General features: G+C 41.9%; 2 protein-coding genes and 4 non-coding genes across 7 annotated transcripts; 1 reads left to right on the forward strand and 5 right to left on the reverse strand.

Moving 5' to 3' along the window:
• Positions 1-2,224: 2,224 nt before the first annotated feature.
• On the forward strand, positions 2,225-6,610 carry pole3 (polymerase (DNA directed), epsilon 3 (p17 subunit)). The gene is made up of 4 exons (XM_055875308.1): positions 2,225-2,698; positions 4,440-4,525; positions 4,701-4,819; positions 5,465-6,610. The coding sequence occupies exons 1-4, from the start codon at positions 2,633-2,635 to the stop codon at positions 5,647-5,649; spliced, it is 456 nt and encodes a 151-aa protein (XP_055731283.1). The 5' UTR covers positions 2,225-2,632; the 3' UTR covers positions 5,650-6,610.
• Positions 6,611-9,164: 2,554 nt separating this feature from the next.
• Positions 9,165-11,963, reverse strand: rpl12 (ribosomal protein L12). Of its 2 annotated transcripts, none has more exons than XM_055875313.1 (6): positions 11,805-11,963; positions 10,550-10,623; positions 10,154-10,252; positions 9,970-10,051; positions 9,561-9,647; positions 9,165-9,320 (listed from the first exon to the last, which is right to left on the reverse strand). In XM_055875313.1, exons 1-6 carry the CDS (start codon positions 11,839-11,841, stop codon positions 9,202-9,204), a joined length of 498 nt encoding a protein of 165 aa, XP_055731288.1. In that variant the 5' UTR covers positions 11,842-11,963; the 3' UTR covers positions 9,165-9,201. The 2 variants fall into 2 exon arrangements, with proteins under 2 accessions (XP_055731288.1, XP_055731289.1); XM_055875314.1 differs by lacking the exon at positions 11,805-11,963 and adding an exon at positions 11,689-11,776.
• Positions 9,386-9,507, reverse strand: LOC129819199 (small nucleolar RNA SNORA65). Its single transcript, XR_008754045.1, has one exon. It is a non-coding gene; the product is annotated as a small nucleolar RNA SNORA65 (small nucleolar RNA).
• On the reverse strand, positions 9,757-9,882 carry LOC129819196 (small nucleolar RNA SNORA65). The gene has a single exon (XR_008754042.1). It is a non-coding gene; the product is annotated as a small nucleolar RNA SNORA65 (small nucleolar RNA).
• LOC129819197 (small nucleolar RNA SNORA65) lies at positions 10,355-10,478 on the reverse strand. Its single transcript, XR_008754043.1, has one exon. It is a non-coding gene; the product is annotated as a small nucleolar RNA SNORA65 (small nucleolar RNA).
• LOC129819198 (small nucleolar RNA SNORA65) lies at positions 10,749-10,872 on the reverse strand. Its single transcript, XR_008754044.1, has one exon. It is a non-coding gene; the product is annotated as a small nucleolar RNA SNORA65 (small nucleolar RNA).
• Positions 11,964-12,916: the final 953 nt, after the last annotated feature.

The raw sequence follows: 12,916 nt of genomic DNA on the forward strand, positions 1-12,916 counted from the left end.
GAAGGAGGGACTGGTGCACTTCACAAAATAGATGGCATCATGAGGAAGGACAATTATGTGGATATATTGAAGCAACATCGCAAATGGGTCACAAATGGGTCTTCCAAATGGACAATGACCCCAAGCATACTTCCAAAGTTGTGGCAAAATGGCTTAAGGACAACAAAGTAAAGGTATTGGAGTGGCCATCACAAAGCCCTGACCTCAACCCTATAGAACATTTGTGGGCAGAACTGAAAAAGCGTGTGTGAGCAAGGAGGCCTACAAACCTGACTCAGTTACACCAGCTCTGTCAGGAGGAATGGGCCAAACTTAAACCCAACTTATTGTGGGAAGCTTGTGGAAGGCTACCCGAAACGTTTGACCCAAGTTAAATTGAAAGGAAATGCTACCAAATACTAATTGAGTGTATGTAAACTTCTGACCCACTGGGAATGTGATGAAAGGAATAAAAGCTGAAATAAATCATTCTCTCTACTATTATTCTGATATTTCACTTTCTTAAAATAAAGTGGTGATCTTAACTGTCCTAAGACAGGGAAATTTTACTAGAATTAAATGTCAGGAATTGTGAAAAACTGAGTTTAAATGTATTTGGCAAATGTGTATGTAATCTTCCAACTGTAGCTGCTACTGTATTTTTTTTCTTCTGCTTTTCAAAATAAACATTTCTATACCCCCATATCACACTCCCAGACGAAAAACATAACATGTGTACAATTAATTGGTTAGAGAGGTCTCAATTACCTTCATTTGTATCCCCTGTAGCTTTAGAATCATGGTAAAATTTGCTTCCCTTTTTAGTCACTTTCACGTGAGTCATCTAAAAACATCCTAATTATTGGTTGGCAACTTCATCAAAAACTGCATGACCTGTGATCATTTTTATCCCCATAATGCACGTGTCAAACTCATTCCACGGAGGGCAGTGTGTCTGAGGGATTTCGCTCCACCGTTATACTTGACTGATGAATTAAGGTCACTAATTTGAAAGGAACTCATTAACTGGTTGTCTAGGTCTTAATTGAAAGGAACAAACAAAAACTTGCAGACACTCGGCCCTTCAAGGAATGAGTTTGACACCCCTGGCCTAGACAAAATTGATCTGCTCTAACGCACCCAACATGTTCACAGTCAACTTACCGTGTAAAATACGGGTAAATAAATAAAGACATTGACAGCTTTTTTAACAGGCTCTCAAACACTAAAAGGAAAACAGATAAGACAAAAGACATTCACGTTACCCGTAATTAAGCGTATGTAACAGTTGTAACTTTACATCGTCCCCTCGCCCCGACACGGGCACGAACCAGGGAACCTCTGCACACATCAACAACGGTTGCCCACGAAGCATCGTTACCCATCGCTCCACAAAGGCCACGTCCCTTGCCGAGCAAGGGGCAACCCTACTTAATGTCTCAGAGCAAGTGACGTAACTGATTGAAATGCTACTAGCGCGTACCCGCTAACTAGCTAGCCATTTCACATCCGTTACACGTGCACTGCAAATCTTTGAATTTGCTGTTGGTAGCCAACAATCTCTATTCATAGCAGTGCTCCACTTTCTTTCGGAAATCTAAAAACTTGAATTGTTTATAGTTTGTTGCAGGTCTCAACGAACACCCGAAAAGACAGCAACAAGACCCTTTCGAGGACATCATCTTGATATTCAAAATGTAATTCATTTTACAACAGTAGCTAGCATTCTGTACAACTGTTTGACTGTGCTCACTACAACCAAAATATGCCTTGGCCGCCACACAACGGTCTGGTCAAGGGTCCAAGATTCCACCCGATTAGACAATCACCCCATTAAAAGGAAATCACTTTACCAATCACACCTTTTAATGGGGTGATTGTCGTCTAATCGGGTGAAGATTTAAAAGGGTCTACAGCGCATGAGCAGTGTGTGTCACTTCCTGGTTTTGAAAATTTAGATACAGTCAAAACTGACCAGAATTGACTTTTCGTAGCAGGTTAGAATTTACGCGGCAGGTTAGGATAATTAATGTAGCAGGTCAGGAACATGTGGTTAAGGTTAGCAAAAAAATAAATTTAATAAAACGTTATAGACGTCAATTTGACAAACGCTATTCCATCTAGCCATTTCTTTCCAACAACAGCTAAATACTTATTTTTATAAAATGTTATGTTCATTTGCACAAACAAAGTTGCACAGAGGCGGTATGCGCAAAGTCAAGTTAAATATTTTTTTTAAAGGTCAAAGTTGAAAGTTGATAGGAGAACCACGTGGTTGGAAGATACGCGCGAAAGAGTATCTCAAAAACAAATGTGACAGAGTTCTGAGCTTGTTAGCTAGGAAGTTAAAGTCAATAACATGTTCGCTTGTTATTAAAGTAAAATTGCTAGGCTATTCAGTTCTGGACAGAGTGAACAAGCTTGTGTTACACGAATACCTTATTTGTTGCAGTTGTCTTTTTTGCCGGGACATGATAGCTAGCTGGCTAGATTATTTTGCTAACGTTAATTCTATTGTAACGTGTTAGCTATTTTACAGCTCAAGAAGACTGTTCTCATATTTAGGGGGGAAAGAGCGAAGGCTGCCTCGAAATTGCAACAATTGTATTTAGTTCGTTTTAAAATACGCGTAAGCTAACTAGCTAACAAAGTAATGGCAGAAAGACCCGAGGACCTCAATCTACCCAATGCTGTCATCACGCGCATCATCAAGGAGGCGGTGAGTGCGCACACATTTTCTACAGATTTTGTTTCAATAGGAGCATACCGGTAAATCAACGATGGGACAAATGCTTGCCATTCCCATTACGAAGCTAAATGGCATATACACAATGGCCAGTTTATTAGGTAATACCTATCTAGTACTTGGTCGGACCTCTGTCGTCATTTTGGGATGCCCCAGGTCAGCAACCATGTTCAGATGGGCTGTGATGTTCAAACGTTGCTCAATTGGTATTGGACCTAATGTGTGCCAGGACCCCCCCCCCCACACACACACACACACACACACACACACACAATTATACCACCGTTGACACCAAGCAGGAATGTGGCCATTGACAAATGATGCTTACGCCAAATCCTGACTCTGCCATCAGCATGACGCAACAGGAACCGGGATTCGTGGGATCTTTTTATGTTTTCCACGCCTCAATTGTCAGTGTTGGTGATTGTGTGCCCACTAGAGCTGCTTCTTGTTTTTAGCTGAACCCGATCTGGTCATCTACTGCAATAGCCTATCCGTGACAAGGACCAACGAATTGTGCGTTCCGAGATGCCATTCTGCACACCACTGTTGTATTGCAGTTGTTGTTGTTTTTTTTACTGTTTTTGGCCCAACTGTTAGCGTGCACGATTCTTGCCATTCTCCTTCGACCTCTCATCAACGAGCTGTTTTCTCCCACAAGACTGCTGCTGACTGGATGTTTTTTGTTTGTTGCACCATTCTCAGTAAAAGCCCAGGAGGCCGGCCGTTTCTGAGATACTGGAACCAGCGCGCCTGGCACCGATCATTCCACGCTCAGTTAGTTAGGTCACTCGTTTTGCCCATGCAACTGTTCAAGTGAACAGTAACTGGATGCCCGTCTGCCTGCTTTTATATAGCAAGCCACAGCCACGTGACTCACTGTGTAGGATGAACGGGTGGTGTACCTAATGAACTGGCGTGTGTGTGTAAATAAATGCTGTATCATAAAACAACCATGGATGGAGTAGCTAGTGTTTTTGTGGGTACCTACAATGTCATTATAGATTCATTCTGAACCTAGCCTATACCCAAATCCCAAAGTCTTGTGTGTTTATAGCCCTTGATCATGACTCAGTTCCACATTACACAAGTCATTGGACCAAGACGTCTTCTGTACTACGGGGGAGTTTTGTTAAGAGCCCCGATGCTCTGAACATTAACACGCATAAGGACCTTATCTTTCATATCAGCAACAAATAATTTCAAAAAACAAAAGGTTAAATTAATACACCTATTTATAGGGTCAGTGTTCCCACACGGCCATATCTCCATGTTAGTGTGTGTTTACGGAAAACGGACGGAAGACAGTCGACTATCTGTGTGAACACGTTTGTGGTGTCAGTCTTCCGTTTAATCACTGAAAAATACTCTCGGCTGCATCTGTGTTAACCAGTTAAAACGGTACACAATGTGTATTTTGTATTTGTTTTTTTGTAGATAATTCTGATGTGATATGAAGAAAGTAGAGGGATATATGCGTGTAGAACTGTACCGCAATTAAATCAATTCATGTTTAGCTGGGGTATTTGGGAGGTTTTCAGAGTCAATTCAACCCTTTTAAACAACATTTTTAAGGTCCTTGGACTATAGGGAGCAACGTAAGGCTCCTTTTAGTCCACTTTCGGCTCGTGTGTTTAGTGACAACTCATGCTTGCAAATGACAACACTGCCAGCTAATCTAGTAACACTACCCTCACCATTTTATTGTAAATAGCTACCAGATGGGGTGAACGTGTCAAAAGAAGCCAGGCGAGCCATATCTCAAGCTGCCAGTGTATTCGTCCTCTATGCAACATCTTGGTAAGAGAAACTACATGTGCCGGTGCAACAGGTTTATGCAATAAACACTTATTAATTGGCCATTTTATAATACGTACTATACATACTAAAGATACCTTTAAATGTATATATTCCAGGTGCTGTATCTTTCTGAGTGCAACAAATAATATTAATTGACCCCCCCCTTTGCCAACAGTGCAAACAATTTTGCCATGAAAGCCAAACGGAAAACTCTAAACGCAACAGATGTGATGTCTGCGATGGAGGAGATGGAGTTTGAACGCTTCTTGCAGCCTCTACGTGAATCTTTGGAGGGTAAATGTTCAAATGATCATCACCGATCAACTTTGAATTTCTTAACAGCCTGTGTGTTTTGGAGACATTGGTCGTGTTTGAGCGCATCAATTATAATCAGTCGCTAATCATCGACTGAGCAGACGGGACAGATCTACACTAAATAAGAACTTATTATGATTTGTAGATCAGTCTGTCTGCTCAACAGCAACTGAGCAGTATTGACACTCTCAAACATGGCCATTGGCTGGCTTGGCCTGAAAATGGCACAGCAATGCATTGTGGTCAGTTCTTGCAGACTGCTTGATGCATTTTAGCCTATTGGAACAATGTTCTGAATTAATGGGGACACTTCTAGTTGTATTACATTCTGTTTTGATTAGAGAACCTGACAAAATGGGAAAATGTAATTGTGACTGCCACCACAGAGGATTATAAGTAGCAGAGGTTGCTGGGTGTAGGCCTAGTTGTCCCATTTAAACCTAATTTATCTAATTTCCCCTTCATTGGAACAATGCACTTTTTTTCTTATTATGGGGTGGATATTTATAGTACTCTATAAAGCTATGGAAAATTGTGACCAGTGTCGACTACAACTGTCCACCTTGCTAACCACTGTGACGTAAGTGAATGCTGTTTTTATAACTGAATGTTGTTCCAATACAGCTTACAAGAAGGGCCAGAAGGGGAAGAAAGAGGCATCGGAACAAAAACGCAAAGATGCAAAGGAGAAAAAGAACGATGTGGAAGAGAACGACAAGAGCAGGGAGGAGGAAGAGGAGGAGGAAGAGCGCATGGAGGAAGACCAGGACGCAGACAATGAGGTTGAAGAGGAAGAAGTTGAGAATTGATAACTGACTGTTATTCTTCATGTAGTAGAGCACTGATCAGAACACAGATGTGAAGTCAGGGGCCCTGTTTGAGTACTTGAAAAGGCACACTAATATGTAAATATAATAGTCTCTTGGTTTGACCATTTTAAACACATGAACATGTTCCATCCAGCAACAGATACTCTTAATACACAGCATTCACAGATTCAGTTGTCAGATCATTGATTTTATTTTGATGAAGGGTGCTTTTTCAAGGTAAACAAATAGTGCCGTGGCATTAATGTAATAGTTCTATTCTGTTGTCTTCCAGCCACTGGCTTACTCTGAATAAAGGGAGTAGTATTTAGACCAACAACCATCTCCATCAGTTATTTGCTGGATTAAAGCACAATGCAAACCTGCTGTATTCTGATCAGAAAGGCCTTATACCAGTTTTAAGACCATTATTGATATAATTTGTTGATGTACTAATTATCCCAATGTAGATTTGATAGCAACGAAGTTACTCATGTGTTTTGGTAGACTTGGTGTCGACTGACTCTCCGTCCTCACTGAACTCTGAAGGATGCAACTCATAGATTTGTGTACCTGACATCCAAATATTAGTCTTTGGCACAAATGAGATCAGCCATGCTTGACCTTAAAAGAATGATGCAGAGAATGTAAAAAATGTTCATTGGCTGTGTGGTTGTTGGTCATGACTCAAACTCTGGCTTTGAAATTAATGATTTGGTCTGTCTGGAATCTTGGGAGATGACAAACTAGGATTAAGGCTTTCAAAATCAGCCATGCAAGTAACTATCATGTCCTTGTCAGGCTACAGATTACCAAAAGTGAGCTAATATTCATATGTTGTAGGTGAATAACTTTTCTTTTCAACAGAAGGCCTCCAGTGAAGACTTGTCTTCACGGGATTAAACTGTGTACTTTTGTAGCGTTGGATACACTGTTTTTTCAATAAAGATTTTTGTATAAAGCACTGATTGCTTTTCCTTTAACTGCTAAATTACTTGTGAAGTTAGCTCATCAAACACTTTCTGGTGTCCACTACCCTTTCCACCGCTGCTGAAAAACTAGGGCAGGGGTGTCAAACCTACTCCATGGAAGGCCTAGTGTCTGTAGGTTTTGCAAGTTGACTCATTGAAAAAGCCCACCATTCTTGGGTATTTCCATTACCTTCTACAGATGCTGACAAGTGTACTCTAATCCAGATTTTTGTGACTCAGCTTGGGTTAGACCATTGGTGACTTGCACTGGATAGGCTACTATGACAAAAATAATAGCAGCACTGAAATATGTTTTCTATCAGTGGGAAAGATGCGACGCACACGCAGCACACATTGGCTGGTGCGCTACAGGGGAGCAAGTGAGGATTGTGGGCAGGCAGGCTCCGCTCGCTCAAGCGACTCTTGCTTCCCCGTAACCACCAGTTTACTATTTAGCTTTGCCTGGATGAGAAACACAAACTTCTTTACGAAATTGAAAACGAGATAAGTTTAATATTAAAAGTCTAGCTATTTCTCTCCCCTTGAGAATAGAAAAATAGGCTGTTTGAATGTCATCTTCCTCTACCCCCTTGCATCCCATAGCAAAGTTCTGACAACTAGGAAATTACAACAAAAAAGTAGCTGAGCACCTGACTTACCATTCATGTATGTAGTAAATAAGTAGTGAAACAGAGTAGAACTTGAAGAGTTGATGAAAAACACATTTGTTTTCATTAGGGAGCGGCAACTAGAAACAAATGCCTAATTACCTGTTATAAATTGGACTCAACTAAATCATTGGTGACCGACTCAGACTCAACTCTTGACTCGAACACAGGGGACTTGGGACACTAAGTGGATAATTTTAGAAAAATTGGTGCTGAATTTTCTACACGTTAGTGCACTCCACTTATAATTAAATGTCCCACAGTGCCAATCATTGGGGTAAACACAGATTAAATTCTTAAAAGAGACAGTTCTCCCAAATTACATAATTACTTTACTAAATGCAGATTTATGCTTGACCTGGCAATGTGGTCCAGAGGCTCAGTACAGAGGGTGTGAAGCAATTAGGGAGCCTCCAGAGGCTTGTGGTCAAATCAAATGCTGTACACCTCCCAAATGTAACAAATACAGAGGGGCAAGTAGTGTGAACACCCTGATTCCCGCAGAGGCCACAGTGCAGTAAATACTATCTGGTCAATGCAGACGCTGGAAATTCCATAAACCATCCAAACCCTCACGTATCTTACATTTGTGTAGCGCAAGTTACCTTAAGATGTGGACAAGCACAGAAGGTACATGTACCACTAACTTCCATTAGATACGTGCAACAAAGATTAGAATTCAAGCATTTGCTTATAGGGCCAGGTTTTTAAAGAAACAGACTGCTCACAGGGTAAGAAACCATATTCCCCTATATTTAGAAGTGGCCCACCACTGCTACATTGTTGCCAATACTGAAAAAACGATTTTAAGGGTTTAAAATATTCATCTGTTGAGACAGGCTTTTAAATAGATACTTTATCATTGAGGCAATGACAAGAACAGCTAGCATGCCATTTTGCCACTTCTAGTAGCATTAACTCACAAGTAACTGTCAAGTTGAATAGTCTACACTGCCTGTGGAAATCTGTTCTACAATGTGCCAGCAGCAGAGCATGATACTCTTCGTTAGCATATTCTTTCAGGCATAGACTTGGCATCGCTTTAGCCACTATTGAAAAAGTGTGGGTTCCTTCACCTCGTGGCATCCTGCTTAAGCCAGGCCCAGCTCCACTTGTTAAACTAGCAATACCTAATTTGGAAAATTAACCAAATACACAAGGAAAACATTAGTTTACAGAGGTAGCTAACTACCTATGTAACATTTCATTTTTTCTACTGGATCCCGGCAACACCTTATAACGTCAAGAGTCAACGTTACTGTACCAGGTGATATTGTGACTTGGTTAGATTACTAACACTAGCTCATCTGTTGTAACATTACTGTAGCTGTTTAACTATTAGCCAACTAATTTTCACACCATAAACTCAATTTGATCAGTTAAGTAAAACCAACCTCTTTATTGTTCAGAGGACACATTGCTGTTAACTGGCAAACTGCCTGCCCACTCTCCCGCAGTCTTTCCCGAGCCAACCCCCAAACTTATCGGCTCTACACGAATCAGCAGGGTACCGATTTTGATTCAAAACATCAAATTTCACCTCAAGGCACGCAGTTTGCATCCCCAAATGGCGTTTTAATTTTTTTAACTACAATTACAGCCCTAGACAACCAGGTGGAGAGTTCCTTAAGTTACCTCAATTCATCGTGAACAAGGGAGGAAATGAAACCCTGCAGGCACTTAACCCACTGTGGAACACATTGCACCTATGCCCCTGAGAACCCAATTTGTCCTTTGAGTGAACTATCCTTTGTATAATTCAAGGTCTAACATTAACAGCTTTTAACCACCCAACACGAGTTCACAGAACACATACAAAGTGTGTATATAGTAGGCTGACAGAAAGGTAAATAACTGGTAACAATAAAATAAGACAAAATGAATATTCATGTTTATTTATTTCTCCATTTGATGCTTTACTCAGATGGGCACTCCACCTTGCCACTGTTGATGTCGTCAATGACATCATGGGGAGGGCGGCCATCGATGGTGCAACCCACAGACTGGGCAGTTCCCAGAATCTCCTTGATAGTTCCTGAGAAAATAAAGGCATTAGGACCAGCAGGGGACAATATTTTCTATTGTATGGGAAAGGGGCAATTTTGTTCCAGGCCTTTCGGCACAGAGCTTCCCACTGTCTGGGCAGCCCTGTTTCCTAGAGCTGGGTCCATCTTCGCCTCCACTGGACTACACTCAGTCACACAGACAGGCAAAGTGGCGGGAGGCGGAATCATAGCAGGTGATTCAGTGACGCTGAGGGGATAGGGGCTCTTACCAGAAAGCTCCCTGGCAATGGAGCGGGGCCTCATCGTGCGGGCAACTGTCACAATCTCATCAAAGGTCACGCTGCCACTGTGCTTGACTGGAAACAAAGACAGAAGGCTTAGATGCGTACACTGGATCTATGAATCATTGCTGGTTGTAAAAACAGTTGGGACAGCTATGTAGTAGATAAGTGGTTATTTTGGAACAGTTGTTCCAGGCCTTTCGGCACAGAGTTACCCACTGTCTGGGCAGCCCTGTTTCCTAGAGCTGGGTCCATCTTAGCCTCCACTGGACTATACTCAGTCACTCAGACAGACTGGCAAAGTGGCGGGAGGCTGGAATGTACCCACTACAGGTTAAACCCAAAGCCACATGTTTAAAGTGGCATTAGACACAGGAAAAAGCACAGGGCAACTTACTGTTCTTGACCTTCTTCCTGTCACGAGGGGGCTCCTTCAGGGCCTTGATGATCAACGCTGAAGCAGAGGGCACAACCTCGATCTACAATAGAGCGAGAAACCATGTTAATAACAGACGATTGATAAACATTCAATGGTCAATCCATTTTCAGGGACTTTGTTTGGGAATAGACTTGGTACGTACCGCTGCCTGCCTGTTCACAATGGTCAGCTTGACAGTGATCCTCAGGCCCTTCCAATCTCCGGTGGCCTTGGCGATATCGTCACCAACCTTCTTAGGAGACTAAAAGCCGAAACAAGGAATGTACAGATTTAAAATAAAAGAAAAGGCATCAAGCGTCAACCTGCTCAAGTGACAAATTCAGAGACAAATGACAATATTGGCCATTGTTCCAGGCCTTTTGGCACAGAGTTTCCCACTGTCTGGGCAGCCCTGTTTCCTAAAGCTGGGTCCATCTTAGCCACCACTGGACTATACTCAGTCACTCAAAGACTGGCAAAGTGGCGGGAGGCTGATCTGTAGAAAATGGGTAATCAAACCACACCAATCATATTAAATTGGGAGGAATGTAACACTTACCAGACCCAGGGGTCCAATCTTTGGGGCCAGCGCTGAGGTGGCGCCAACTTCTCCTCCTGTGCATCGCATGTACACTGCATGGGATTAAACAGGATAAACAGGTTATTTGAGGGGGAAGAAACATCCTTATGGATGGTGGTTCACCAGTCAAGAGTCTATAATTCACAAATGAGAGAACCCTCCGTTAGTATGAGGGTACCATTGTTCCAGGCCTTTCGGCACAAAGTTGCCCACCACCTGGGCAGCCCTGTTTCCTAGAGCTGGGTCCATCTTAGCCTCCACTGGACTACACTCAGTCACTCAAAGACTGGCAAAGTGGCGGGAGGCTGAATCCTAATAGCAGGCGATTCATTGACTGTCCCAATGCTTAAGGTATTTTATAGAATTTGCCTTTGGGGTGCCAGTGAACCAAAAATACCCCATCACATGTATTCCACTACGGTGAAAACTGGATTTCTGTGACAAATTTCAACACTCTAATGCATTACTGTGTAAGTGGCAAATATAACAAGATACATTTGTGGACCACAATCAGAAGAAGGTCAATGCATCGGAGTACAATAAACGTTACCTACTGAAATTCTGCTGTCAACGCCAAATGCCTATGAACAGCAAGTACCTTTGAAGGTCCGTGTAAACTTTCACATAAGTAGGCCACCCAGGCAGAAACTTACAAAAAACTCAAGACCTGCCTCAAAATCACTCAGTCAAAATGCATCACCTGCTAGGTTGCTACATTTGATTTGCATGCCAAAACAGATAGTATTTGCTTTAAAATAATGTTAGATGCGAACCTGTAGTCTATCCAGCCCATGTCACTCGTCTTAAAATTAATGGGAATTTGTTGATTTTAGTACTCAAACTAAAATAAGCACTTCATTTCAATATCGTTCACTTTACAATTCAGTCGCGTCAGAAAGTGTGTTACTTTCAACCACGTGGTGGCAGCTGAGCCGCAGCTACTTAGCTAGGCCAACAGCATCATGGAAATGGGCTATCGTTGGTTACATGCGGCAACCCAAAAATAGTTCCCTCAACAGAATAGCATATCATGCCATGTTCGTTAGAACGCATCACGAACATATGTCATTTCGCATTTACAATTACATTCAAGAGTTGTTCATCCTAACTAACGTTACCATTTCATCAGCTCATTGCTGAAATGCCTGCCCCTGCATGGACGCGCCAGACAGAAGTCGACTCCATTTTGGATCTCATCTGAAACAAACAATTTTACAGTAGATGCCACACATACCAACTTTAGTCTCATTGGGGTCGAATTTAGGAGGCATGATGCTGCAGTAGAAGTTGAGCTCAGTTCAGCTTGAGTTGGTGAGGGTGTCGGATGAACCCGGATTCGGGACGACCGATTACTGTTGCACCTTCACCGCTAAAGTGATAAAGGAAAGAACGATAACTAGGGTCCATGACATTTTATAGACAGAGAATATCGCGAGATTTGGCCGAAATGACGCTGTGTCATGTCTGTACGTCATTCACACAGTTGATGAGCTGAGGCACCCGTTTAGACAACGATCACCCAATGGTCAGTACTATCTGGGATCCTTGGGACGTCCCTACCCTATAAACCATGCGTTTACTCTTACCCATACTAATGGCTAAGATATTAGCCTTACTACTAGCAAAAATAATTAAAGAAGTCCTGGATGCAATCATTGATGAAACACAGTCTGGCTTCATGAGACATACTTGACTACTCAGACCTAATAACCGAGGATAGCATCCTATTATTTTTAGATTTTTAGATTTAGATTTTAACCCTCTTATTAAAAAACCCCAGAAGAAGCTAAATCAATGGCTACAGAGGGACTTATCTTTAAAAGGTAGAGCCCTAATAACCAAGGCTGAAGGTATCTCTAGACTAACATATGGCGCTCTATCTTTATATCTTGACAGTAAAATAAGCAAGGAGATAGACCAGATGCTTTTCAACTTTCTGTGGAGAAACCGTACCCATTACATTAGGAAAACTTTTGTAATGAACACTTATGAGAATGGTGAGCTGAATTTTCTGGACTTTACTACCTTAAATAATACTTTTAAGATCAATTGGATAAAACAATTCCTAAGAAGACCCACTTCTATCTGGAATTTTATTCCTCATCATGTCTTCTCTACTTTTGGTGCCTTAACTTCATGTTGTTTTGCAATTATAATATTGACAAAGTTCCAGTGAAACGTTCTGCTTTTCCTCGGCAGGTTTTCTTGTCACGGTCCTTAATTTAGTCACAACTTCTGCCGAAGTCGGTTCCTCTCCTTGTTCGGGCGGTGTTCGGCGGTCGACGTCACCGGTCTTCTAGCCATCGCCGATCCATTTTTCATTTGTTTTGTCTTGTTTTCCCACAC

Source organism: Salvelinus fontinalis, chromosome 21, assembly GCF_029448725.1.
Source record: "Salvelinus fontinalis isolate EN_2023a chromosome 21, ASM2944872v1, whole genome shotgun sequence".
Lineage (NCBI taxonomy): Eukaryota > Metazoa > Chordata > Actinopteri > Salmoniformes > Salmonidae > Salvelinus > Salvelinus fontinalis.